The sequence below is a fragment of the Eremothecium cymbalariae genome, chromosome 2 (assembly GCF_000235365.1).
Source record: "Eremothecium cymbalariae DBVPG#7215 chromosome 2, complete sequence".
In the NCBI taxonomy this organism is placed as follows: Eukaryota; Fungi; Ascomycota; class Saccharomycetes; order Saccharomycetales; family Saccharomycetaceae; genus Eremothecium; species Eremothecium cymbalariae.
In genome coordinates, this window is record NC_016450.1 from 676,512 (window position 1) to 703,632 (window position 27,121).

Below are 27,121 nucleotides of genomic sequence, written 5' to 3' on the forward strand. Positions count from 1 at the left end.
AATCAATTAAATTCCAGACTACTGGTTCTAATAATGAAAATCTCTGCCACCATAGAACAGTGCAAGAATCCTCCGAGCATGACAATAACCAATGATAAAGCCATGGGAAGAAGCGCGCTTTGGCAAGCTTTAGAGATATAATAGCGATGAGCATACATAAGAGGACTTTGCTAATGAGTTTTAGCTTCTTTACAACCTCTTTCTCAGTAATCATCATCGTTTATTTGGCCGTTGTTGTGGCATAAGAATCGGTTATGTGATAGTGGAAGATCCTTTTTTAACAAAAAAGCGAAACATGACTATGATATCCGTAACTCAACGCTCCTTAAATGCAAAGGCAATCTTTTGGTCAAACAAGAATGAGTGCAGATGGAGCGATTAGGAAGAGTTTGGTCAAGAGAAGTAAATATTCTAAGAATGGATGTAGCGAATGCAAACGAAGGAAAGTAAAATGTGACGAAGCCAAGCCAGCATGTTGGCAGTGTTCTCATCTAGGGAAGAGATGCGTTTACCTAATGAATACAGCTAAGATTAGATTTAAGGAAATTAATGTTTTATCCTTTAAAGACAAACCTAAGGTTCTGAAGAAAGGAGAGCTTTATATAAAGGAGCAAGAATTGGTCGATAAAGACGGCGTTGATATATCTCCGCGATGTATAAATGTGAATTCTGTGTCTTATGATACTCCATTATTAGCTACAGATCTATTTGAGAGTCTTGGGGATCTTATGCAGTGCGAAACGCCAAGTGCTAATGAGGTTTTGGGCGAAACATCAATGTTTAAGAAGTATGATAAGTGGGAGGTCGTAGCTAGCAAGTTATATATGGTTTCGACAGAAGAAGTGGAATACCTGAAAGTCTTTTATCACAAACCATCTTACTGGCTATTTCCGCTAGCAACCTCTCCAGACACCAATATTTGTAATCATGTCCTCTTCGAACAAATTATGAGAACAAACCTTCTGGAAAATACTTCTTCTTCGTATCTACAAAGTGCAATGGTAACGATTGCTGCCAAATATCTTTTCAATACTTCAAGAAATAGGGAATATGATGTAGTTCGGGAACGTTATCTACAAAAGGTATTTGAACAATTGCACCAGGAGTTTGCATCTTTGGCTAATGGATCATTGGTTTCGCTGAAAATTGAAAATTTAATTCTATGTGTTTTGATCCTTACCTTGGATAATTCTAAATTCTGGGAGGAACCATGGAGATTACGTCTGAGTGGTGCTAGAGATTTATTTCTGAAGTATCAAAGATGTGAAAATAGAGATAGTATGAATTCTAACAGTATGCGGCAGGTCATTTTGCTGTTGTCCAGCTCCTGGTTTGCTGCGATTGAATTTGCATCCCTTTTTAACTTTGGTACCCTCCATAATAATGGCGATATAGATATGATGTTTTCTTTAGATCTTCAATGTAAGAATGAATTGAATCTATTAAACTTAGGTTTATTGACTGAAAAAGGTTTTAACATCTTTCTGGGATATTCTACCGAATCATTGAATTTATTGAAGGAGATCAAAAAGTTTTTAAATAATCCAAAAAGCGATCCATTTAACGATAGATTTATATTGATATCTAGCCTTTTCATGGGCTGCAGAAAGTTTGAAGTTATTTCAAATGAATTTAGTAAAATCAAAGGCACGCCAATGTTAGAAAACTCTACACTACAGCAGAATGCTATAGTAAGATATAACAACCAGCTGTATTCTGTTTTTGATACCATCCATCAAACTAATTTTGAAGCACTATTTATGGTATTTTTAATGGAGGGAGCCAATTTTGATTCTACATCTCCACTAGTTCAGAATAGTGCAGATCGTATCTGGAAATTTATTGAATGGATATTTCAGGGGTCCAAGCTTTCAAATAAAGAAGCCGCCTATATTATGGAAAGAATTAATAGCGGATCATTAAAAAATTATGATGACTTTAAAGAATTGAATTTAAATTTGGTCTCTTTGTGCCTCATTGAACCGCTCAGGAAGGACTTTCGATGCATGATGATCCAGACTGGAGTAGTGTTGTGTGCCAGCACTTTGGCAATATATCCTTTGTCTGAGCTCAACCTAGTTAGGTGCAAATGTATTGCCTATTTCCAGTATCTGATTGACACCTTGGGCATTGAATCAGGTAGAGTGTCGATCCAATATATATTTAACGCCTGGACGCAATCATCAAATAAGCCATTATCTAACTTCCACGATTACGTCGCCTTTTCACACACACAATTATAATCGCCTTATAATTTTAGGATTAAAAAGTATTAAATATTTACATTAACTCTCCTCGACGAGTATTTTCCCTTTCTATTTGTTCCAATCTATAAAGCTCGTCCTCCTGGTTCAAGTCTCGTATCAGTTCCTCCTCTTCTTCCGTTAACCCAGAAAGATCCTGAGTTGGTATTAATTCTGCATCCATACGTACACTAGGAGCGCCCTGAAGGTATTTCAAATTCTCAAGACATCTGATCCGTATATTTTCCAAATATTTTTTTGAGTTCTTATTTTCATAAAGATCATCTAGAACAGGATGTAATGAATAATCTGGACCAAACCAATCAGTGAAAGGAATATCCTTGGGAATATCTGATGGTAACAATACATCGTTTAATACACCAGTCTCATATGCCCATAGGCGCGAGACATTTCTGGGCGTGTAGCCACCGCCCCCTACACAGAGTATAGGAATACCAAATGATTTTACAAATTTAACGCACTCACCATGTGCTTTGATGTTTAAATTAAAACAACCCAACCTGTCATGCCCCAATGAATCTGCACCACACTGTTGAATGATAACTGTGGGCTTGTAGGAAGTAACTAATGGGTCTATTATACTCTTGAACAAATTAATATATGAATCATCATCAATCCCGTCCTGCAATGGAACATTTAAGGAAAACTTTTTGCCTTTAGAACAACCTATTTCGTCTAAATCCCCTGTACCTGGGAAAAACTCCCCATTATATTTGTGGAACGATACCGTAAAAACCCGGTCTGTTGTGTAGAATGCTTCCTGCACACCATCACCATGGTGTAAATCTATGTCGATATATAGCACTCTGGGGTGATACCGCAACAAGCTGATTATTGCTAACACAATATCATTCACATAACAGAACCCTGACGGATTGCTCTTTTTGGCATGATGTAACCCGCCAGACCAATTGATAGCAATTTCCGATTGATTATTGATCAACTTCCTCGCTGCATCTAAAGATGCTCCCGCATATAAGATGCTGTAGTCGAACATACCTTGAAAGATAGGACAATCGTCTCCAATATTAAATTTCTCCAAGGAACCTCTGGGTAGTTTGTTTAGGTTCTCAGGTGTTACATGAGACAAGAATTCTATGTAATCCGGAGCATGAAATTCTAACAACTCTTCCTTAGTGGCCTCCCTCGTCTCATAGAGATCCATAATCTTATGCAACCCATAACACGATACTAAATGATCTGTTAACATCAATCTAAACGGTTTCATAGGATGCCTAACACCATAATGATACTGTGATACTTTAGGATTGAAATGATATGAAACTTGTGGAGAATAAGATGAACCAAATTCAAAAGGAAGCTGTTGCTGAGATGTTTTGGCATCATATAGGAACGTTTCAGACATAATGTAAACTGCTTCGAACTGCTTTTCAAGTATTCTAGGATATTTAGTTATTTGATGTAATGTTTGAGGTTTGTGTGAGTAAAGTTTATAAGAAAATTCAAAGAACATTGAGGTGATCAATGGTAATCATATGTCACGTGCTCTGCTAGTAAAACAAGACTAATACAAGCGTTAGAGTTCCGAATGCCAATTAGTATGCTATTTGAGTTTGATTTTGAGTTATAATATTAGCTAGATGTGTTTATATGTGACATGTCACTTAAGTGCTATGTCGACCGACCAAAATTCAAGAATATGTAGCGAGAACTTATGGAAATAGATGTTACAATATTTCAGCACTTGTTTAAATCGAGTCCAGAAGGTAAAGGATATCTCGACAATAAAATAAATCTAGTGGCTGCAAAGCAGAGATTAGAGTTGTGGAATTTTAGTTACAGTCCTTCGAACAAGTTGGCTCAAGTACAGAGGCGATAAACAAGGATTCTCTACGAACAAAATAAATCCAGAGTGAATTAACAGAGAGGAAGCATGTCGATCAATCTGGAGCTAGTTAAGTATTTGGTCGAAAATCACATAACAATCCTTGGGCATCCGGTGGATGGGCAGTTGAAAGATCTTTTTGCGTTGTTTTCGATGTATCTTCAACAATGGGCAGACGACTACTATCATCCAATTACTTATAGCAAATTTCTTGAGGACTTGACGGATATTGCACAGATATCGCAGGGGTCTTTGGTGTTTACCAGTGAGAATACATTCATGGGATGGGAGAGATTGGAGTGTGTCCATGTTGATCCTTTAAAATATTTGTTTAACAAGTACCACCCTGGATACTACCAAAGCAGTAAAAAGAGTATCAAAGGGCAAGAATCTTCCACTGATGATACAGGGCCTGATTCTCTATTGGGCAGATTGAATGCAGTCTTGGATACAAATGTTACCACTCCAAGTATGCAAGCTTTGGTAAAGTTGGAGGATCTTTTGTCGGCCAAGCTGGCGTCATTCCAATTAGCAAAGGAACGTGTGAAACAGACAGTACCATATGCTCCTTATATTCCAACATGTAGAGACCTACAACATTCGTCCATATTATCCACAGTAGCGTATATTTCCAACAATAAAGTTATTTCCTTACAAAAGGAAAAACTTTACAAAGCAGATAAGGAATGCACCGGGTTGATTCAATGTATCCAATCACATATTCATTTTATACCCAACCTCAAGCCACAAACCGATCTAACATTAGGTGACTGCTCTTATTTAGATACTTGCCACAAGTTGAACAGCTGTCGCTATGTGCATTATCTTCAATACGTCCCTGATAGATTGATGCAAATAATAAATCAAACAACAGAACAAATGAACAAAATACAAGAAAAAACAGGCAAATTGCATTTTATACGCATGGTGATTGCTGCTCTTCCGTAGTTAAATCCATATTACCATCTCAATGGATTAAATGTGATGTCAGGAAGTTTGATTTTACAATTCTGGGTAAGTTTTCAGCTGTCATTGCTGATCCAGCATGGAATATCCATATGAATTTGCCATACGGAACTTGTAACGATAATGAGTTATTATTATTGCCCCTAGACATATTGCAAGAAGAGGGACTACTATTCCTTTGGGTCACGGGACGTGCCATCGAACTAGGAAAGGAGTCGCTAATCAACTGGGGTTATAAAGTCATAAATGAAATATCATGGATAAAAACCAATCAGTTGGGTAGAACTATAGTTACTGGCCGTACTGGTCATTGGTTGAACCATTCAAAAGAACATTTGCTGGTCGGCTTGAAAGGCAACCCCGAATGGTTAAACAAGCAAATTGATATTGATCTTATTATCAGTTCTACAAGGGAAACAAGTAGAAAACCTGACGAACTTTATGACATGGTAGAAAGAATTGTTGGAACACATGCCAGAAAGCTTGAAATATTTGGAAGAGATCATAATGTAAGGCCAGGATGGTTCACTATCGGAAACCAACTAACAGGAACATGCATTCATGAATTAGACGTTAAAAGGAAATACGAAAAATTCACTGCTAAGACCAGACATAAATCAGAAAGACAAAGCATAGAATTCCTAAATGATACGCCTAAACGCCATATTAATACTAAACCCTTTTATATTAAACAACAGCAACATTCCCAGGGCTTATCTATCTCTACAGCGCCATACTTGCCTAACAGTTATAACCAATACAGTTTGGTCTCATGAACCAGATAAACAAATATTTGTTGCTGAATATACCAATTTGCTTCTCTAATCACTGTGGTGAGGGGGGGGGGGGGGGTTGATTACGTTTATTCTTCCTGACATAGCACTTGAGTTTATTCCCCACACCTCCCCCACCTTCTTGACACTAAAGTTTTTGAAAAAGAAACTATGTCAAAAATTGCATCAAAATAAAGGCTATGATTGTAACCGACAAAAACTAAATACGCAGGTTTAATGGCATATTGAGAGACATAATAGGCATTACTTGACAGGAAATGTTAGAATAATAATTTATAATGGGTGATGCGAGAGAACCGTCCACCGGGACACTTTACTAGAACTCTAATAGCTATTAGTGATTTCCCATGCACTATTTTTAAATTGTGGTTTATGAGATGACAATAATTTACCCGATATATTGATTTTAGTATGCTTATTATTCGGTATATAACTAGCTAGAATTTTAAATAGTTACATTTACTTCCCTTGCAATTCTATTAAATGGCATAACCTGTAGTTTAATGAATCTTTTGGCTTATAATTGCAGCATAGGCTACTAGTTTGTCCAATTTGGCACGTATTATGCAAGTTAGATGGGATTCTTTATGCAAATGTGACCCTGTTTTTGCAGTTACACGTCTGAACCAAAAAAAGACTTGATTGATTGAAGGATGCTTAATGTTGAATATTGCATTATAAGCGATGATAAAAAATAACTACTAACTATCCTAAACACATCAGTGGAGTAATATCATTCAAATGGTCAAACACTTTAGTGAATTAAGGGCCCATATTCATCATGTTAGAAGTTGGTATAGGTACACATTGCGTAATATTAACCACGGTCCAATTTTTAGTCAAGCCAAGAAAGAAATTCGTGATGTAGTACGATCAACTATACATAAACATCGCGGATCTAAATCAAGTTGGAAAGTTTATTCACTTCTTCAAGATATTAGGATACTAAATGAACACATAAGACAGTTGAATTTACCGGGTATATCTTTGTTGCTGCATAAGCATCGAGCTGTTAAGGAAAAGAAGAACATTGAACTCTTAGATGTGTCAAGAGAAGTCATTTTCCAATCAAATACAAACAAAAATAGAGACCCATTACGCAGCTTTCTGTATTCTGAAAGGAAGAAAATGGCATTACCTAATGACATTCCAGAGGAATATATCGAAAAGTTAATCGAACCCCTTGTAAAACATCAACGAGGTATTAATGCCTTCCATAAAGTACAACTGTCATTATCCAAGGGCCCCCCTAAAACTTACTTAAGTTACACAATGACTGGACCTGGTAAACTTTGGTTCGTTAGATCCGCTGTAAATAGACGTAAGAAGCAGTCTAAAGCTCTTGGGACTTATATTCGGTTTTGTCGTTTTACTGCTCAAAAGAATTTGGACGCACTGAGAAAATTAGAAAAGGATCTTCAATGGGCTTTGCAGGAATATGCCTGGGAGGATTACCTTAAAACCGGTAATCTAGTTCATAAAAACCAAGACTTGATTATCTCCTATATTATGGACAGAAAGAGCTCTAAAACTACAGGCTCAAATCAGATGGAGAGTTTATCTCCTGAAATGGTTAGTTGGCTGGAGCCTATTAAACACTCAATAAACTATTTGCATACTAAAAAAATAAAGCTCATAAAGATTCTAAAACTTAATAAGGATAAACTACTATTTGGTGGACAGTTCGGATATTATGATATGCAGAGTCAGGCCGCTTACCAACGCAGGTTGAGGAGATATAAAAATATGCTAGGAGAGATGCGTTCTGTCAACCCATATTCAGAATCACACAACATTTGGAGCCTTTTAAAGAAATGGAACATGATAGATACAGGAAAGAGATAGTAATTTAATATATAATAAGGTTTACCTTTATAATATCTTGCACTTTATTCTTTCATGCCATCGCCTAGAATATTCGAATTTTCATTCTCAACTATCTTAACTTCACTTAACCAGTCACTTAAGTCCTTTTGTAACTCATCCTTCGAATCTACAGGACCCCCAGTAAGGTCCAAAGAGTTCATGCCTTTAACAACCTCTTTCAGATCTTTTTCTCGTACCATCACCTCTTCCAGAAGCATAACTTCTGTCATTTCCTGATAGTCATCTAAATGCACACCTACACGTGAAAACAAGGGTTCATCTGATAGCTGCACTTGGTAAAATTGAGAACATCTGAAATGGAACTTACCGCAGAAACTCGTTAGATACTTATATGGGTTATTCTGTCTCAGGAAATTCGATACTTTTCTATTCTCGTATAGATCTCGAATTCGGCCTTGGCTTTGAGTACATAGAGGATATCCACATTTCTTGTTTAAATTCCTTTCATCTATCAGATCAGCATACGTGGTCTTAGTAAGAATTCGACTCACAAACTTTAAAGTTGCTGTGTCGCTGCATTCTGTTTGAGATAGTAACCCCAAGAGTTCAACTGATAGAAAATCTGTTTCTTTTAAGCTTAGTTGCCGATGCTTCTGATAGGGCTCTAACACCTGTTGCTTAATATCCTCGATAGTAGCCATTACCTACTATCGCCTATATATGCCCCTTCTTTGTGTCTTAGTTGCTCTGTCTAAACATTTGGTTGAATCCTTGTAATGCTTCCAGGGAGGTGATGCAAAGGTTTCGTTTTCACTGTAGGGCTATCATTACACTAAATATAATTTAGGCTAATGATACAAACTACTTACTGCAGTAACCTGCATATATAAAGCCACAGTAACAACCTGTGTCCAGGATGCCCAAGAAGCAATGCCAAGTACAAACTAAACCACAGGTGAAGTCGAAGAGGGGACCTGTGAATAAATTCAGGAATTTTTTAATCAATGAGATAGGCCCATTAACTTCAAGGTCAATTTCTGATACTTTGCTTGAAGAAAATGAAGCAGGTATTGAGAACGACCTAGAGCTGATCATCAATATGGTAAAGCTCCCGATAAAGTTAGAGAAGTTCTTTTTATTTTCGCTTCTTGCCTCTTTGGACTGCTTCATGTACTACTTCACCATTGTTCCCCTAAGGTTAGTTCATGGATTAACTAAGAGAGATAGATACCAAAAGGTTATTAAAGAGGTTAAGATGCTTTCCCTGATACTTGTCTCAAGTTTTGTTTTATTGCATTTGGATACTTCGAGAGTATATCATAAGATCAAAGGGCAGAGTGCAGTCAAGTTGTATATGATGTTCCAAGTATTGGAAATGTGTGACAAAATGCTATCAAGTTTTGGGCAAAACTTGTTTTCTACTGTAATTATATCTAAAACCACCAGAAAGCACACTATTAGGGAAATTTGTTTATTTGTGGCAACTTTAGGCTATCTAATTGCACACGTTTTTATTTTAATTTACCAGACCATAGCTTTGAATGTTGCTGTTAATTCTTACTCCAATTCTCTTCTAACGCTTATTTTATCGATGCAGTTTGCAGAGTTAAAAGCATCTGTGTTTAAGAGATTTGATAAAGAGGGTTTGTTTCAGTTAGCCATTGCAGACATTGTTGAACGGTTTCAATTATTGACGTTTTTGACGATTATTGCATTGAGAAATATTGTTGCTACTGGTAAATCTATCTCACATATTATTCCGAACTCCTGGAGGTTACCCTCTACGTCTTCCATTATTACTGGGGTTCTTTACGGGCCTGTTGTTACTGTTATTGGGAGCGAGATATTAGTGGATTGGATAAAACATGGGTATGTGACAAAGTTTAATTGCATAAGACCACACCTGTATGATAGATTTTTACAAATATTATACCATGATCACCAAAATAATCTAAGAGAGTTTCAATTGAGGATTGGACTACCAATACCTGCCCTTGTTGTTCTTTTTATTGTTCTTGTAAGCCCTACTATTTCACAAGGTCTAATTTCGGCTAGCACGTCCAGCATGAATACTGTTGCAATACTTGTACTTGGTTTCCTCTGTCTAGTTTTGGCAAAATTCATATTGCAGGCAATATTGCTAAAATGGGTTAAAGCATCTCAACCTTTGTACCAGCTTAACACTGATATTTATGTGCCAGGTAGTTTATCGTCTGGTATAGGCAAAGTTGACGAGCAAATGCGTTCAACAATGCACTCTAAAAGGTTCTCACCTTCATCTTCAGAGTCCACCGAAGAAGTCAAAAAGGCCCCTCCAAATCCAAGTGAATTGAGATTAAAAAAAGATGTAAAGCATCCACATTCACTAGAATCAGTCGGACGTTTCAAAATGGTTTCCAAAAGAATTTGGTAATTAGTTTTACTATGTAACATTAACTACACCATATTTGATATTTATTTTTACGATAAAGCAAGTAATATATTCAGTTCATCGAATCTGTCTGTTAGCCTGTAATTTAATTTTAATGTGCTTTACGATATATATTGCACGCGTACTACGACAACAATAGAATGTTTATATTACGCATCTACATCCTTGAGTATCTTAAAATCAATTTCAAAGAGCTCCAAACAACTTGTCATCTCATGATGAACCAGAAGACGGCTTCTTCTGCGATTTGAAAAAGGATTTAATGTCTTCCTCTTTAACAATCGTTCCTGTTTCGGCGAACGGCCTCAAGAAACTCGATAGTTTAGACTTTATTGCTTGATATGCAATAAGACCATCAATGGTATTTTGGTGACCAACTGAACGCAAAGCCTGGGATGCAGCTTCATATGATGACACTGGATCTGTATCCTCTGGAGGCTCGTATATAGGGTCATCACGAATTAAGAAAGATGCGATATCTGCAAGAAATATCCGCAGCATATCCTCCTTTGGCAATAAACTCTTCAATTTATCCAACGTAGAAGAGTACCGTTCTTTCAGAAACACTGAATATTCACCATCGTATCTCTTTCTCTTTGCAGAATTGTTATTCTGCTCTAATTTCGCCTCCCGCTCTTTAAGAGATGAACATGGAACCCACATTACAGTATCAGACACAATATCGTCTGCTAAATTGTGACACAACAAACGGGAGAATTGGGAATGGTATTTGGACACACATTTCCAACATATAAATGCTTCAAACGATTCTAAACTTGGAAACCCACCAAGCTTACTTTCAGATTCTTTAATATTGGGATTATTCGTGCATCCTAATATACAATAATCATGATACCAATCCTCATTGCACTCCAGTCCTAAAATACATTGTAACATTGTAGAGTTGGTATTAGGATCATATTCTTGACCACAATCACAAAATAAACCCCTAAAATTTTGTCCATATCGATTTGAATAATCTGGAATATCTGCTGTTTCATTACCTCTCAATCTACATTTCTTGTTATCTGACCTCTGTCTTTCAGTACCACAATCACAACTAAATTGCCTCTTATAAAACAATTCAACCAAATTACAATTCGTATGACATTGTATTGAGCACGAATAACAAACGCCAATATCTCCACATGACCGGCATGCGAATATCGGTTGTCTAATAGAACCCATAGAGTATGTGCATTTTGTGGGATCCCATGGCATCAACTCTCTAGCTTGAACCTCCAATGCCTCTTGCTGCGAGATATAATCGCTTGCACTTATTTCACTCATTTATGGACCTCCTTCTGCCGAATTAGTTTGTCGTTGAACATTAAACTTTGTTTCAATACTCTAAATTTATCCAGTGTGAGGTTTGCGAAGATATTGCCGTTTTGAAACTGAAAAAAGTTTAGATAATAAAAGAATTAGAATAACAGTTATGTTGCTATCTAATAGCTCGTCAACACGCCATAACCGATTGATCTCTCAATTGTAGCTCTATGGTCAGAAGGGGTTTACACTTCTATATAGAAAACTTTACCATATAGTTAGCACGTTACTATCTGAAACTTCACGTGACAATTTCAGTATAATGCAGCATTAAACATGCAGTTAAACGCCTAAAGACTAAAAGCTGGTGTCCTACAAGCTAGAAACACAAGTCTAAATACGGAATTTCTGGCCTTAACTTAAACTTGTAGCTTATAGTAGTTACATAGGTGGTTCTGGCTTATTGCCCTGTTGGGAAATCTTTTAATTAAATTATGGAAAAAATCTGATGTCAAGATCAAATACACGAATATTGGTAGATATTTAAGACCCTTTAGAAGGTATTAGCTGATGAAATAGTTGTTGATCTAGGTGTTTATTGGTAAATAAAGGAGGACTTATTAGTTGAATACAGATTAAGTTTAATTTTGTGAGTTATGTCATCGGATGGTGAGACAGGAAACCCAAGAAGAAGGAGAAGAAGTACAGATGACGGAGATGGCTTGGGTTCTGATTCTGTGCGTGGGGAAGGCTTAGATAACCTACCATCGTCCCCTCAAGCCACAGGTGTAATTGTTGGAGGTGAAGTATTGAGGAACACAAGAACTGAGTCGCCTTTAGGTTCGCCTGATGAAATTGACTTTGAGAACCCAGATAATGATGGTGATGAGAAAATAGAGTTTGAAGAGGACCTTGAAGAGGTGGAGGAAAGGATGAATGAGGTTGATTTAATGGGTGAGGAGATGTATAATGATTACCGTAGTAACAGGGATAAGGATTTTTATGAAAGTGAAGGTATGGATGATGATGATCAGCCAGAATTATCTGCAGAGGATCGTAGGAGGATTGATGCTCAATTGAATGAAAGGGATCGGTTGATTAATAGTAGACAGGCATTCTTGGATGAAGATGGGGATGGAGGAGACGATGTTCAACAGTTGGATTCTATGGGGATGCCTATCCAGAGACGTCGTAAAAGGCGGCAATACGAGGACGGTGACTACGATGATCTCCTTTCTGATATGGACATTGATCCTCTAATGGAGGAGTTAACTTTAGAATCTCTAAGTGATGTGAAAGCGTCCAGTTATTCTGAATGGATTACACAGCATAATGTGGCACGTACCATTGCTCGAGAACTGAAATCTTTTCTTTTAGAGTATACAGATGAATTTGGAAAGTCTGTCTACGGTGCAAGAATCAGGACTCTTGGTGAGTTAAACTCTGAATCTTTGGAAGTTAATTATAGGCACCTTTCAGAGTCTAAGGCTGTTTTAGCCCTTTTCTTGGCCAAATGCCCTGAAGAGATGTTAAAGATTTTTGATACAGTTGCAATGGAAGCAACTCAACTGCATTATCCAGAATATACTCGTATACACTCAGAGATACATGTCAGGATCTCTGATTTCCCCACTATACATAATTTACGAGAATTACGTGAAGCTAATTTGAATTCGTTAATACGTGTAACGGGTGTTGTCACCAGAAGAACAGGTGTTTTTCCACAATTAAAATACGTTAAATTCAACTGCTTGAAATGTGGTTCGATTTTAGGTCCCTACTACCAAGACTCTAATGAGGAAATTAAAATCACCTTCTGTACTAACTGTAGATCGAAGGGTCCATTCAGGACAAATATGGAAAAAACCCTGTATCGTAACTACCAACGATTAACTCTACAAGAGTCTCCAGGAACTGTACCTGCTGGTAGGTTGCCTCGTCATAGAGAGGTTATCTTATTGTGGGATCTAGTTGATACTGCAAAACCTGGTGAAGAAATAGAAGTTACTGGTGTATATAAAAACACCTATGATGGGAGCTTGAATGCCAGAAGTGGATTTCCGGTTTTTGCAACGGTTATTGAAGCCAATTCTGTCAAAAGAAGGGAAGGTGGTCTACATGTTGGCGATGGTAATGATGAAGGCCTAGATTCATTTAGTTGGACAGAGGAGGAGGAAAGTTCATTCCGGAAAATGTCGCGTGATCGTGGAATTATTGATAAGGTCATCTCATCTATTGCGCCTTCTATATATGGTCATAGAGATATCAAAACTGCAATTGCATGCTCTTTGTTTGGTGGTGTCCCAAAAAATGTTAATGGAAAACATTCTATTCGTGGTGATATAAATGTTTTATTACTAGGTGATCCTGGTACTGCGAAATCACAGATCTTAAAATATGTGGAAAAGACGGCCCATCGGGCTGTGTTCGCTACCGGCCAGGGTGCCTCTGCCGTTGGTTTAACTGCTTCTGTTAGAAAAGACCCCATCACCAAAGAATGGACACTTGAAGGAGGTGCTTTAGTCCTTGCTGATAAAGGTGTCTGTATGATAGATGAGTTTGATAAGATGACTGACCAAGACCGTACCTCCATCCATGAAGCTATGGAGCAACAGAGCATATCCATATCAAAAGCTGGTATTGTAACTACATTACAGGCCAGATGTTCCATTATTGCAGCGGCTAACCCTAATGGTGGACGTTATAATTCTACACTACCCCTGAGTCAAAATGTGGATTTGACAGAACCCATTTTGTCAAGATTTGATATTTTATGTGTTGTAAGAGATTTAGTAGATGAGGAAAGTGACGAAAGGTTGGCAACATTTGTCGTTGATTCTCATGTTAGATCGCATCCAGATGCAGATTCTATCCTACAAGAAGATGATGAGATGCAATCAGACGATGAGGGCAACGTACAACTATCCTCAAGACAAAAGAGGTTACAGAGACATAGGGAGAAGGAAGGTGAAATTTCTCCAATTCCCCAGGAAACACTCATGAAATATATCCACTATGCCAGAACCAAGGTAAATCCTAAGCTGCATCAAATGGATATGGATAAAGTTGCCAAAGTATATGCCGATCTAAGGCGTGAGAGTATTACAACAGGATCATTCCCGATTACTGTACGTCATCTGGAATCTATTTTGAGAATTGCAGAAGCATTTGCCAAGATCAGATTATCCGAATTTGTCTCCTCTTGGGACTTGGACCGTGCTATCAAAGTTACCATTGATAGTTTTGTTGGCGCCCAGAAGATTAGTGTACGTCGCCAACTACAAAGATCTTTCGCTATTTACACCATAGGTAAAAGAGATCAGGTGTAACACTTAAATAGTATATGCATCACTTCTATTTCGCTTATGGACGACTTGGAAATCTTGCCATATGATTACAACCAATGACTGTATATATTACTTGGTGAGATTATGAATATACATACATATATATGTAAATATATATACTAAAAAAAGGGCTCATATACAAGCGCAGCTAGCTTCCAAAACATTTTTAAGCAGCTTCAAAGTTTGACTCAGTTTCTGGGACCTTGTTTTCGACAGGTACAGAAGTATCAGTGGGGGGCTCATCAGGTGATTCATCGGGTAGAGCATTTTCTGAAGCTTCCTTCTCATTTTGAGCCTTAGCTTGAGCATCTGCCTTTGGATTTTGCTTGCTAGTAGTTTCGATTCCAAAAACCCTGTACAGGATCTCATGTGTATCTTCTTTACAGACCATCAAATTGACACATTTAGTACCATTCCAAATTGGTAAGAAAAGATCTTCTTTGTCAGCTCCACGATCAACTTTAATAAAAGCGCAACCTGTACTCAATTCTTTCATTCTTGAAATAAAATTGTCGTCAATATGAGCTTCTTCCATCTCCTCAAATCTTGGGAAAGCTTCCAATAACAATTTCTTGAACATTTCCATGTTAGTTTCGACGACTCTATTGCCACTCATGTGATGTTTTATTATAGGTAATGTCTCACTTTGTATCCTCCAGGAGCAGCCAATATCACTTCTTTGTGAAACAAACAGTCTGACACCGGAGTAAACAATCTTTAACCTATCTTCATTTGCTTGAATTAGTTGTTTCAAAGCGGTAGCAACATGATATATGACTCTAGTTGGTTCTCCTGTTGCGTTGCGAACCAAACAAGTACTTTTATCAAAATCGTCGCAAATTCCATAGAATTCCCAACAAATAGCTAATTCAGAATGGTTAGGATCGACAAATATAAAGGGCTCTTCGTTAGCATCTCTTGGTAGTTTTTCCTTCTTTGGGGCTACATCCCTCTTCTGCTTCTTGAGTTCGGGCTCTTCAGATTTTTCTCCTGTTTGAATAGGCTCTTCTGCGCTAGCCTTTTCAAAAACGGCGATAAAGAACCCACCTGTGTTCTGTTGGTGAGGATAAACTCTAACACAAGATTCTAAATGAAATTTACTGATCTCTTCGTCTGTTGGAGGAAACCAACTTGCATCGACACCTTCGTCAGACCTTTGTTTAGCATTGAAGCCTTTGTCGTATACAGGCCATTGGCTAATGCCTTGAGATCTAATCAACCCGGGCAATTTATCGCCACATTCAACTAGCTTGATTTTGTCGCCCCATTTTCTAAGCGCAGCTGCGACTACAGCTTCATTTTCTATTGGATTCAAGGAACAAGTAGAGTAAACAAGCCTACCGCCATCTTTTAATAGGTTTAAACCTCTGTTCAAAATGTTTACTTGCACTGTATGCAATCCAAGCCCAGAAGCAGTGGCCCAGTCTTTCCAAACATTAATATTCTTTCTCATCGTTCCATCACCAGAACATGGAACGTCACAGAGAACCCTATCGAATCTTAAGAAATCTTTACTACCCTCGGAGGTTTTTATACGCGGGAAGAATTGGGCATCGTGGTTCACCACAATCAGGTTTGCAGAGTTAAGTCTCTTCAGTTGATGTACAAGCATATGGGATCTCCGATAATCAGCATCGTTTGCCACCACAAACCCAGAAGGCTCTGGGCCTTTTGCATGCAAAGCTTCAATCAACTGGGCAGTCTTAGACCCTGGTGCCGCGCACATATCTAGCACAGTATGTTGGGGTTCAACCTCAAGTAAGAGAGGCGGAATCATAGAAACTGCTTCTTGTCTAGATATATTCCCAACAGCATTCTCAACAACCAAATACCGCTGCATCTTAGCAAACTGTTCATTCTTACGGATCACTCCCTTAGACACATCCAGCTGCCACGCTAACCGGTCTGGATACCATGGAAGCGGCTTTGGAGCCTCAATATTTTCTCCATCCCATTCAATGCCAGTCAAATTAGGCAAGTGCTTCTCCTCAAACAACTGCAAAACTTCCTGGGCATGCTTTCTCGATCCTGTAACCCTAAACGTTAACGGCAACTGCGTCTGACACGTCTTCTTAAACTGCTCCCACTGTTCCTCTGGAAACAACCCTAACGCCTTGTAGTAACTCTCCCACTTTTCATTCTCCTTCACGAGTTCAGTCCAATCTTTCTGGGCATGCACGTCATCACGCGCTCCAAAAGTCTTCCTACCTCCTCTACGATTGTTTTTTCTTCTAGCCATCCTAGTATTTTATCTTTGCTAATACTAACCACAGCCCACAAGTGCAAATCAATTGTTTTTAAAAACCAAACTCCTGAAAGTCCTTTATCTCATCGTACCAACAACTAGTAAAAGAAGTACCATCCCAACCTCTTCTACAGATGCGTGTACCCGAAGAAAATTTTTTTTTCTAAATATTTTGATGATGAGAAATCATCTCATTGCCCGCGAAGAACCGCTCCCTGCCTGTAAGGAAACTCATAGGTATTCACAATCACGTGACACATGGAGGGAGACCCAAACATATTCAGATATTCGACGGAGACTCTCTATAGTTGGTCATCTTCGTTATGACCATTGCAGCACCTTCACTAAGCTCCCCCGATCCTTTTCTCGCATACTGCTGCACCAGCTCTTCAACCATCATTCCGACAGCAATCAACGACGTCTCATCAAAACAATTGATCAAATGAGGATATTTCTGCACAACCAACTGTGTCAAAAAATAATGCAACACCTTCAGATCCATATGCGGAAGTACCTCCTCATCTGTTTCCAACTCCTCCCTGGCGGCAGATTCAATCTCTTCCGCCGACGGCAGCGGCACAGGAACCAGATGGTTTACTTTGTCTGCAAGAACTTCATCTGCACTCGAAGGCCCATGGAACTTGTATATCAGATCACTGCATGCTTCATAAACGTTCGGATCCATCTTCCTTCCCCGTTCTTTGTCCCTTGTGATATATCTCTAGTTGTTGTTGCTGTTGTTTATCTCTACCAGCTCCCCAATTTCTCCATTTTACAAACCGGAAATTTAGATCACGTGGTAAGCACGTGATCTAAATTTCCGGTTTTTATTTTTTGATGAAGTTCAATTTTCCGCGATATGACATTTTTTGCAACCTTGTTATAAAATATTAGAAAGTACTACTGTGGAAAAATACCATTCGAAGTTACACCTGGATTATTCAAGGCTCAAAGCAGAAACTAATAATCAAAAAGTATATATATAAGTTAGCTACTCAATTCCTGCTTTAAGATATCCAGTCCAGACTATTTAGTAATATTGTTTGAGAGATGACAGAAAAACAGGAGGGTGTTTTTCGATCAGTGGATATGGTCTTGACAGAGATGTTCATTCCGCAGGAAATTGCTAGAGATGCAGTGTACACTTTAGGGGATACGGGGTTGGTACAGTTTAGAGATTTGAACAGAAGTGTGCAGAAGTTTCAGCGTACGTTTGTGACGGAGCTGCAGCGGTTAGATAATGTGGAGAGACAGTACCGGTACTTTAATTCGTTGTTAGAAAAATACAAAATTCCTATTTATGTGGAGAATTTAGACGAAGAGGAAGAGTATGAAACTTTGGTGTGTGAGAATGGGGGGCTGACGCCTCTATCGAGGTTTAGTATGCCACCGAGCACATCTGTGATTGATGATCATGTGGAGAATGCCAATTTGTTGGAGGAGCGGTTTGTGCAGTTGGTGGAGGCTAGTGAGCAGTTGGAGTCGCAGAAGACGAATATGGAGGAATTTCGGTATCTTTTGATTGCTGTGGAAAGGTTTTTTATGAGTGACGGTAGTGATTTCCATAATTTCGGAGATATTGAAAATGAAATCAACGAGGATGAACTGGAAAGCGGTACTTTGGCTCCTTCTGTGTCCTATCTTACTGGTGTTATCTCCCATGAGAAGATAATTACGTTAGAGAAGATATTGTGGAGGGTCTTAAGGGGCAACCTATTTTTCAAACATATTGAGTTGCCGGATCCATTGTATGATCCAAAATTGAAAGAGAAAGTTCAGAAAGATGCATTTATTGTGTTTACGCATGGTGATTTGATCTTGGAAAGAGTTAAAAAGATAGCAGAGTCTTTGGATGCTAATTTATACCAAGTTGAGCATTCAAGTGAACCTAGATCTAAACAGTTGTCGGAAGTCAACGGTCGCCTTAATGACTTGTACAAAGTGCTAGAAACAACAGCCGTTACTTTGGAAGCTGGTTTGTATTCTATCAGTAAAGAGTTAGAAGGATGGAATAAGCAAATTTGTAAAGAAAAGATGGTTTATCAAACTTTAAACCTATTTGCATATGACTCCAATAGAAAAACACTAACTGCGGAGGGTTGGATTCCGAAAGATGAGTTAGAAACTTTGCAAATAGAATTGAAAACTTTGACTTCAACATTGGGCAGTGATGCACCTGCTATTGTCAATGTCTTGCATACTAACAAAACTCCACCAACTTTCCATCGTACTAATAAGTTTACAAAGGCCTTTCAGGACCTTTGTGACTGTTATGCTATTCCGTCATTTCAAGAAGTTAATCCTGGTCTTGCGACTATCGTTACTTTCCCATTCATGTTTGCCATTATGTTTGGTGATCTCGGACATGGTATGTTAATGGTCATGGTTGCACTGGTGTTTGTGTACAAAGAAGCGGCTATTGGTAAAATGAAGAGAGATGAGATTCTTGACATGGCATACTCTGGGAGATACGTTCTTTTGCTAATGGGTTCATTTTCCATTTACACTGGCTTGTTGTACAACGATATGTTTTCAATATCACTAACAGTTTTCAAATCTGGATGGAAGTGGCCTGCTTCCTGGGAAGTTGGTGAGACAATAGAAGCCACTCAAGTTGGTGTATACTCTATGGGAATTGATTCTGCGTGGCATGGGGCGGAAAACGCTTTGTTATTTAGTAATTCCTTAAAGATGAAGTTATCTATCATTATAGGTTTCAGTCATATGCTATATTCTTACGGGTTTGCTCTAATCAACGCACTTTATTTCAATGATATGGTTGAAATATTCTGCAATTTTATCCCTGGTTTGTTGTTCATGTGCAGTATTTTTGGTTATTTGGTGGTATGCATCATTTACAAATGGTCTATTGATTGGGTTAAGAACAGCAAACCAGCTCCTGGATTATTAAACATGTTGATAAACATGTTTTTGGCCCCCGGTAATATACAGGAACAGCTATACGTGGGTCAAGCACAATTTCAGGTCTTTCTATTACTAGTCGCACTTGTTTGCATTCCATGGTTGTTGCTGGCAAAGCCATTATATTTCTATTATAATCAAAAAAAACATTTACATCAACCATTGCCTAGTTCCGATTACGATCTGGCCGATGTTACCGTTGAAGAACATCTTCCTGAGGATTACGATCTTTCTACCGACGATCAGAATCCTGAAGGCAGCCATGGCGAAAATCTAGGTGACGTTATAATTCATCAGGTTATTCATACAATTGAATGGTGTTTAAACTGTGTCTCACACACAGCTTCCTATTTACGGTTGTGGGCTTTATCTTTGGCGCACGCCCAATTATCTACGGTTTTGTGGTCGATGACCCTTCAGCGGGGATTTGAAATGGATGGACCATTTGGCATTTTTATGATAGTTTTTCTATTTGCCATGTGGTTTGTTCTCACTTGCGCTATATTGGTGATTATGGAGGGTACGTCTGCGATGTTACATTCGCTACGTTTACACTGGGTGGAATCTATGTCTAAATTCTTCAAGGGAGAAGGAACTTTATACGAACCATTTGTATTCTCCTACAATGGATTTGAATAAATCATGCAATATAAATATTGATCCATTTGGATCCTATTTAGTTCATGCACTTTTTTATTTTTATTTTAAATATCTTAACAATTTCCAAGACGCTGTAACATTCTTCATCTATAAATTATACAAAATAATTATATACTCATGGATAATAAATAGAAAAAGGGAAACTAGCATTATTTGTTAGAAAAAGGCAATTTATTATCTATAGTAAGCCACAAGATAATACCACCTAATAGTATTTATATATATATATATATATATATATATATATACACTTGTATTTTGTAAACATTTTAATATACGTACGTACAGACATAAATACATACATATATCTTTGGTACTACTACTACATGGTTCACACCACTGATTCTACTTCATGAAAACGTTACACTTGCCGTCTATGCTGCCCAATAGGAGCAAATCTCTTAGTAACTTGTCCTTGGTCACATCACTGTCAACCGATAGACAGTTAATGAAGCCTTGGCTCGCTTCAGGCCAAACTTTTACGCATTCTCCAGTGACGAGGTCCCAGCACCTAATGGACCTATCATCACTACACGAAAATAAGTGACTTCCTCTCACCTTTATATCTCGAACCCATGAGGTATGCCCTTTAAAAATATTAACTTTTTCGAATTGAGTCTGTAACGGGTTTGGTTGTGGCGGTCTATGAGGAATGAATTTTGGTAGAGGAATCTTCCATAGGATTATGAGATTATCCCTGGAACATGATATGCAATATTTGAAACCTAATAAACCATAATCGGGATCAAAATTTGTGAGTTCTAAGGGTACGGTAGTTGGTTTACCATTAGCAGTATTATTTGATGCAGGAGGATCTGACATTGGAATAATCAAAACCTTCTCTATTGGGAACTCATGCAAAGTGGCCATCGAAAGACCGTTCCCACTAGGCCAATGCGATAACCGAAGAGATGAATCATTGGATCCTGTGATAATAAAATCACCATGAACATCCAAAGTGCGGATCCACTGGTTATGCGGTTGAAACGATTTGACACACCATCCGCTCTTGGTATCCCAAACCTTCACCGTCAAATCCCTAGAACACGTTACCAAGAGCAAATCGGTGCCCGACCTTAGAAAACGCGACTGTGACACTATATGCTCATGCGACGACAATGTTCGATTCGGCTGGAAACCCGCATTGTCTGTGAACGACCAGATCTTGCACTGCAAATCCTTCGACGTAGTAGACACTAAAAGACCCCCCTCCGCAGTCTCAACTAGTGCCAAAGAAGTAATCCCCTTCATATGCGCCTGCGTAGAATGCAACGGCATCGACCGATTAAAAAGATCGTACGCAACCATCTTCCCCTGATCCGTCGCCAAAAATACAACCGGCAACGAAGGATGCAATTTGATATCCGTAACAGAACTACCCAAGTCCAATTGAAACGTCGCATTAGCCCTGGGCATCCACATCGCATTGTTGTCCGACCTCTCCGCCTCCCTGTACGCCTCTGTCGGTATAGCCTCCAACTCATCTGTAAGCTGCTGACACTTCTGCTCCAAATCAATAATCTTCCTATGTAACCGTATGATCGAATTCCACTTCTTCAAAAGCAAATCCGCATCCCTACCATTTCCCACAGCATCACAATCCGCCTCACTCAACTCTAACACATCCCTTAATTCCACAAGAAACCTCTCTTCCGCCCCACATCGATCCACATAATCATATATCGACTTATTTAACTCCACCCGCTGCTGTGCTGGTAGTATATGACGCTGGCTCATCGCATCCAACTTACACGACTCTAAAGCAATCCTCAAATCCGCTAGCTGCTAACCTCCAATACCTTTTTATACTTGGTTCACTTGTTTCGATTGTGCTGCTTTTACAATTTCTAAAATAAAACTCCCAACACTATATAACAAAAACAAAATCTCCCTCTAAACTGTTATTGTTCCTTACCATAAAGAGAGAACCACCTCATCAAAGCCGGGTAACACCAAATTCAAAAATCCCTCTGTTTCCGAAACCAAAATAACATCCGTGAACCCCCTTCCGCTTGTAACAAATCCCTCCTCCGTATTTGGTGGGCCCAACGCCTTTACTTGCCATCACTGCTTATTAAATAAACCCACAATCGATACGATAACCTCCTTCTACTATACACTTGCTACGACCCTCGAACTCGTCTCCATACCCGTCTCTGTCTCTCTCTGCCCTCTCTACTCTCTCGAGACCGCTCTCTCTGCTGTGCCATATATCTAATTTCTAGTAGCAAATAGCACACTTCCTGTGCTCTTCGAACTTACATAAAAATCACTCGGAATTCTGGTCCTGCAAAAGACCGTTTGTTCTTCCTTCTCTCTCGAGTCACAGTGCGACCGTCTGGCCGGGAGGCATTACGAGAGACGGCGTCTCCAATCGTAATTTCAACGGCGATGATACAACAAAACTTGTATTGTCCAGCCACATACAGAGAGCGACATACATAGATGTAAGATGGTCTTCTGTGGGTGTTCTGCTTGTGTTCTTCTACAAATGATCTACCACGAGAGACTGACTCACAGACGTAATTAATTGTCAGGAGAGACAGCGCCAGGAGGAACAGTGGTGGTGCCGAGGCTTCCATTGCTTTGCATATATATATACATACGTACATACATACATAGAGCACCAGATGGCTAGAACAGTGTTAACAATCTTCAGGACGGGATAGACATATTAGGCCCCCAGCCACCGAGAATACAGAGGGATAGATAGATAGAAGGGAAGAAGGAGAAAACAAAGCAAAGTGGAAGAGGCCAATAAAGAAGTTTTAAAAAAAGAAAGTTAGAGGTTCCGGTGTGATTTATAGTTAGCACAGTGTACGCACACTTATTTATACATAATACAGATATTGCGCAACAGACGAAGGGATTTTATAATACCATCGACTTGACACGAAAACTGTTTTAACAAGTCCAGTTTGAGGGTATTATCAGAGAGACAGTGCTGGAGGGATTTTGGTTGCAGCGTAGATATACAGCGAATAGTGGGTGTGACCATGCCAAGCCTATTAGGATTAAACTTTCATAAGAAGAAGTCTTCAGAGAGTTTGAAGGGGTTATCACCCCTTCATTCAATCAATCGAGAGGATAGTAATCATAGCCATTCCAATCAGGGAACGACGAATAACTCGAGTAGTGGCAATGTGTCGCCTAATCATCATCAGCAGCAGCAACATCATCATCACCATAATAGGTCGTTCAACGAGTTGACAAGGTTTTTTAGATCTTCGTTGCGAAAGAAGTCCACTGCATCATTGCAGATGAATTTGACGAGGTCTGTGGAACAGCACAATTCGCATACGCCCTCGGTTACGGCACCTAGTTCAGATTCTGTGCTTTCGTTATCGAACAAGACGAGTATTTATCACGATGACTCGATTTTGGCACAGAAATATGGGAAGCTTGGGAAGGTGCTTGGTTCTGGTGCGGGAGGGTCAGTGAAGGTACTTTTGAGGCCCACAGATGGAAGGACCTTTGCTGTGAAACAGTTTAGGCCGCGAAGACCGGGAGAATCCGTGAAGGATTATTCGCGGAAGTGTACGTCAGAGTATATGATTGGTTCTATGTTGCATCATCCGAATATTATTGAGACGCTAGATGTATTTTCAGATAGTAAACAGAGTCAGTATTATGAGGTGATGGAGTATTGTCCTGTAGACTTCTTTGCGGTTGTGATGTCTGGTCAGATGTCGCGTGGTGAAGTTAACTGTTGTTTTAAGCAGCTAGTTGAAGGTGTTAGCTACCTGCATTCAAAGGGATATGCTCACCGTGACCTCAAGTTGGATAATTGTGTGATGACTCGAGATGGCATTCTAAAGCTGATTGATTTTGGATCAGCTTTCGTTTTTAAATATACGTATGAGGCCGATGAGAAAATGGCACATGGTATTGTGGGTAGCGATCCATATTTGGCTCCTGAAGTGTTAATATCAACCAAATCCTACAGCGCACCGATGGTGGACATATGGTCTATTGCGATTATCTTTTGTTGTATGATGTTGAAGCGGTTTCCCTGGAAGGAACCCCGGCTAACTGATAATAATTTCAAGGTATATTGCATGGCAGATGATCAGGAACATGATTATGTTAAGAGCGCTAAAGAGCATGAATTTCTAATGCAGAAAAGACGTGAAGAGCGTCAGAAAGAGAAAGAATTAAAACAAGAACTGGAGAATAAACCACCAAGTTCATCTATAGATATTCATAAACAAGTTGCCGCGGATCTTCCTTCGGGAAGAACAGATGATTCAGATACAAAGTCACCTGAGGCAAAGTCACCTGAAGCAGATGCAAAGTTGCTAGATGCAAAGTTGCTAGAAGCGCCAGATGAAAAGTTGCTAGAAGCGCCAGATGCAAAATCGGCAGAGACACAGGAAGAGGCACAGGAAGAGGCACAGGCAGACGAAAAGCATCTAGAATTACCAGCTATAAAGTCTCCGGAGCCGCAATCTGCAAAAGTGACCGAAATTGAAGAACACGCAGACCTCCCTAAAGACAAAAATGATATGCCTTCAGCTCGTGAACCAACGGAAGGAGAATCAAAAGCGCTTGCTACATCAGAAATAGCTCCAAATAAAAGACCCAAGAAGGTTATTCGAGGTCCATACATATTATTGCGTTTGCTGCCACACGCTTCAAGGCCACTTATGTCTCGCATGCTACAGGTGGATCCTGCAAAGCGAGCTAGTATGCAAAGTGTTTTGGACGATAATTGGTACAAGAGCATTAAACATTGTACCATGAATGATAAAAAGAGTGTTCTAAGGGCACCAGGTCACTCACATACAATTGTTTCAGAAGAAAGCACGCATCTAGAAACTCATAAAGTGTGATATAAAACTATAAACGAAATAAGATTAATTCTTAATTACAGCGATGGGATAAACGCTATGAGACTAATGTTTGGTTTTATTTTATTTTTATCTTGAGATGCACACATAAACAGGTCACTCTACACACACATTTCGTTATCTCGCCTCTTTGCCGCAGTTTCTTCAACATTTTAAATATTATTGTGTATACTCCTTGCACCGGAAGTTAGGATCTAAATTTCATTTAATCATGTCCCAACTTGCATAATATTTTTCAAGTTGCTAAGGCAAAGTAACTCTGCCGACCCTGGGAAATTTAGGACGCCCACATTATTAACGCCCCATTTTTCACTGAACAATTTCGTTCCTCCTACGCTGACTGTGTCGTTAAAATGCCAGCTTAGGTAGATAAACAGTCTGCTTAACATGAGCTGTTGGCCGTTTTTAGTTTGAACCATGGCATTCAAATCCTCCCCCTTATTGTATAACTGTCGCTCAAAGATGATATTAACCAAGTCTCGATCACTAATTACTAAGGGTTTATCCTTTACTGAGAGAAGTATACGCAAAATAATCCAATTATCAACAAATAAATATTGATGCCATTTGCGCAGAATTTCAGCAGGTCTCCTTGTGTTGGACCAATTGTAGACTTTTGACTTCCAGTAAGGTAATAATCCTATCTTGGTGATATATTGCAGTAGATTGGCGCTTGGAACGGTATATACACTGAGGTAGCTTTCTTTTTTACCTTCGCATGGTGGTAATACAACTAATCTACCTGCTCTGCGATCTGATATTCTTTTAAATGCTCCGGGTGTCAAGCAATTCCAAGGGCAGATGCTTGGCCACAAATATAACAAACCAAGTGAAAATTCTTCAAATAATAAAACTAAAAGTCCAAATCTTGGTAACTTCCAAACTTGGTCTCTATGTCTCCATTCTTGGAATTCTCTCCTTTGTATACCAATGCTTGATGAGAGTGGTGAGCCGCTTTGCCTCGCTTCAATTTCAAGATATTCTATCTTTCTAAAAAGCTCAGTTCCTAGGTCACTACTTAGCGATTTGGAATCACGATAAACTCGATACGTATCCATGATTCCTACCTTGAAAGTAGAGTATACAGTACGGCTTAATCTCCACCATTTCAATACTGGTTTTCTCCATTTTGCAATCTTGATATCACTCTCAACCTCTTCGAAAATTCGTTTACGATTAAACGTCGTTATCGGAAGACATCTTGCTGAATTGAATACGGAATCATGAAGTTCTGAAGAAGAAGATACTTGTATTTTATCAGCAATGCTCTTCGATACAAGTTTTTCAAGTAAAGCATTATCAGCTTTAGACGCAACCCACAATTTTTCTGAACTAAGCTCAATAATAGGTTCAACGGTTGAATACCCTCGAAATTGATAACGAAATAACACCTTTAACATAGAGTAATTAGAAATAATTCTTCTAGTGAACCTAGTTGATCAGGATTTGTAGTACCAATAACAATTATAGAAAGCAACGAGTAGTGAACTTTCAAAAAAATGAAGATTTCCGAAATCACACAATTCTGATCATCGATCCAACTGTTTTAAAGCACATCTTAGATATACTAGGGCTCACCACTTAAGCTGCATGAATGCGGACACCTCACATATATTAAATTTAGCACTTCTGCAAAAGATTTCTGCATATAAAAAATCGAGCTGCGTCCCTGTCTTTAATACAGCAGATCGAAATAGAAC

General features: G+C 38.8%; 13 protein-coding genes and 1 further gene across 13 annotated transcripts; 7 read left to right on the forward strand and 7 right to left on the reverse strand.

Moving 5' to 3' along the window:
* Positions 1-329: 329 nt before the first annotated feature.
* On the forward strand, positions 330-2,243 carry Ecym_2345 (Zn(II)2Cys6 transcription factor domain-containing protein; the record flags this gene model as incomplete). The annotated part of the gene is made up of 1 exon (XM_003644849.1): positions 330-2,243. The coding sequence occupies one exon, from the start codon at positions 330-332 to the stop codon at positions 2,241-2,243; it is 1,914 nt and encodes a 637-aa protein (XP_003644897.1).
* A 37-nt stretch (positions 2,244-2,280) lies between these two features.
* Positions 2,281-3,738, reverse strand: HOS2 (histone deacetylase HOS2; the record flags this gene model as incomplete). The annotated part of the gene is made up of 1 exon (XM_003644850.1): positions 2,281-3,738. One exon carries the CDS (start codon positions 3,736-3,738, stop codon positions 2,281-2,283), a length of 1,458 nt encoding a protein of 485 aa, XP_003644898.1.
* A 420-nt stretch (positions 3,739-4,158) lies between these two features.
* Ecym_2347 lies at positions 4,159-5,852 on the forward strand (the record flags this gene model as incomplete).
* Positions 5,853-6,611: 759 nt separating this feature from the next.
* RRG1 (Rrg1p) lies at positions 6,612-7,715 on the forward strand (the record flags this gene model as incomplete). Its single annotated transcript, XM_003644851.1, has 1 exon — positions 6,612-7,715. The coding sequence occupies one exon, from the start codon at positions 6,612-6,614 to the stop codon at positions 7,713-7,715; it is 1,104 nt and encodes a 367-aa protein (XP_003644899.1).
* Positions 7,716-7,759: 44 nt separating this feature from the next.
* Positions 7,760-8,398, reverse strand: RTR1 (RNA polymerase II subunit B1 CTD phosphatase RTR1; the record flags this gene model as incomplete). The annotated part of the gene is made up of 1 exon (XM_003644852.1): positions 7,760-8,398. The coding sequence occupies one exon, from the start codon at positions 8,396-8,398 to the stop codon at positions 7,760-7,762; it is 639 nt and encodes a 212-aa protein (XP_003644900.1).
* Positions 8,399-8,613: 215 nt separating this feature from the next.
* EMP65 (Emp65p) lies at positions 8,614-10,110 on the forward strand (the record flags this gene model as incomplete). The annotated part of the gene is made up of 1 exon (XM_003644853.1): positions 8,614-10,110. One exon carries the CDS (start codon positions 8,614-8,616, stop codon positions 10,108-10,110), a length of 1,497 nt encoding a protein of 498 aa, XP_003644901.1.
* Positions 10,111-10,341: 231 nt separating this feature from the next.
* Positions 10,342-11,418, reverse strand: Ecym_2351 (uncharacterized protein; the record flags this gene model as incomplete). The annotated part of the gene is made up of 1 exon (XM_003644854.1): positions 10,342-11,418. One exon carries the CDS (start codon positions 11,416-11,418, stop codon positions 10,342-10,344), a length of 1,077 nt encoding a protein of 358 aa, XP_003644902.1.
* Positions 11,419-12,053: 635 nt separating this feature from the next.
* On the forward strand, positions 12,054-14,726 carry MCM2 (MCM DNA helicase complex subunit MCM2; the record flags this gene model as incomplete). The annotated part of the gene is made up of 1 exon (XM_003644855.1): positions 12,054-14,726. The coding sequence occupies one exon, from the start codon at positions 12,054-12,056 to the stop codon at positions 14,724-14,726; it is 2,673 nt and encodes an 890-aa protein (XP_003644903.1).
* A 184-nt stretch (positions 14,727-14,910) lies between these two features.
* Positions 14,911-16,983, reverse strand: NCL1 (tRNA (cytosine-C5-)-methyltransferase; the record flags this gene model as incomplete). The annotated part of the gene is made up of 1 exon (XM_003644856.1): positions 14,911-16,983. The coding sequence occupies one exon, from the start codon at positions 16,981-16,983 to the stop codon at positions 14,911-14,913; it is 2,073 nt and encodes a 690-aa protein (XP_003644904.1).
* Positions 16,984-17,269: 286 nt separating this feature from the next.
* RRN10 (Rrn10p) lies at positions 17,270-17,674 on the reverse strand (the record flags this gene model as incomplete). Its single annotated transcript, XM_003644857.1, has 1 exon — positions 17,270-17,674. The coding sequence occupies one exon, from the start codon at positions 17,672-17,674 to the stop codon at positions 17,270-17,272; it is 405 nt and encodes a 134-aa protein (XP_003644905.1).
* A 365-nt stretch (positions 17,675-18,039) lies between these two features.
* VPH1 (H(+)-transporting V0 sector ATPase subunit a) lies at positions 18,040-20,550 on the forward strand (the record flags this gene model as incomplete). Its single annotated transcript, XM_003644858.1, has 1 exon — positions 18,040-20,550. The coding sequence occupies one exon, from the start codon at positions 18,040-18,042 to the stop codon at positions 20,548-20,550; it is 2,511 nt and encodes an 836-aa protein (XP_003644906.1).
* A 366-nt stretch (positions 20,551-20,916) lies between these two features.
* On the reverse strand, positions 20,917-22,308 carry PAC1 (Pac1p; the record flags this gene model as incomplete). Its single annotated transcript, XM_003644859.1, has 1 exon — positions 20,917-22,308. The coding sequence occupies one exon, from the start codon at positions 22,306-22,308 to the stop codon at positions 20,917-20,919; it is 1,392 nt and encodes a 463-aa protein (XP_003644907.1).
* Positions 22,309-23,567: 1,259 nt separating this feature from the next.
* Positions 23,568-25,403, forward strand: HRK1 (putative serine/threonine protein kinase HRK1; the record flags this gene model as incomplete). Its single annotated transcript, XM_003644860.1, has 1 exon — positions 23,568-25,403. One exon carries the CDS (start codon positions 23,568-23,570, stop codon positions 25,401-25,403), a length of 1,836 nt encoding a protein of 611 aa, XP_003644908.1.
* A 227-nt stretch (positions 25,404-25,630) lies between these two features.
* PNT1 (Pnt1p) lies at positions 25,631-26,821 on the reverse strand (the record flags this gene model as incomplete). Its single annotated transcript, XM_003644861.1, has 1 exon — positions 25,631-26,821. The coding sequence occupies one exon, from the start codon at positions 26,819-26,821 to the stop codon at positions 25,631-25,633; it is 1,191 nt and encodes a 396-aa protein (XP_003644909.1).
* Between the last annotated feature and the right edge of the window lie 300 nt (positions 26,822-27,121).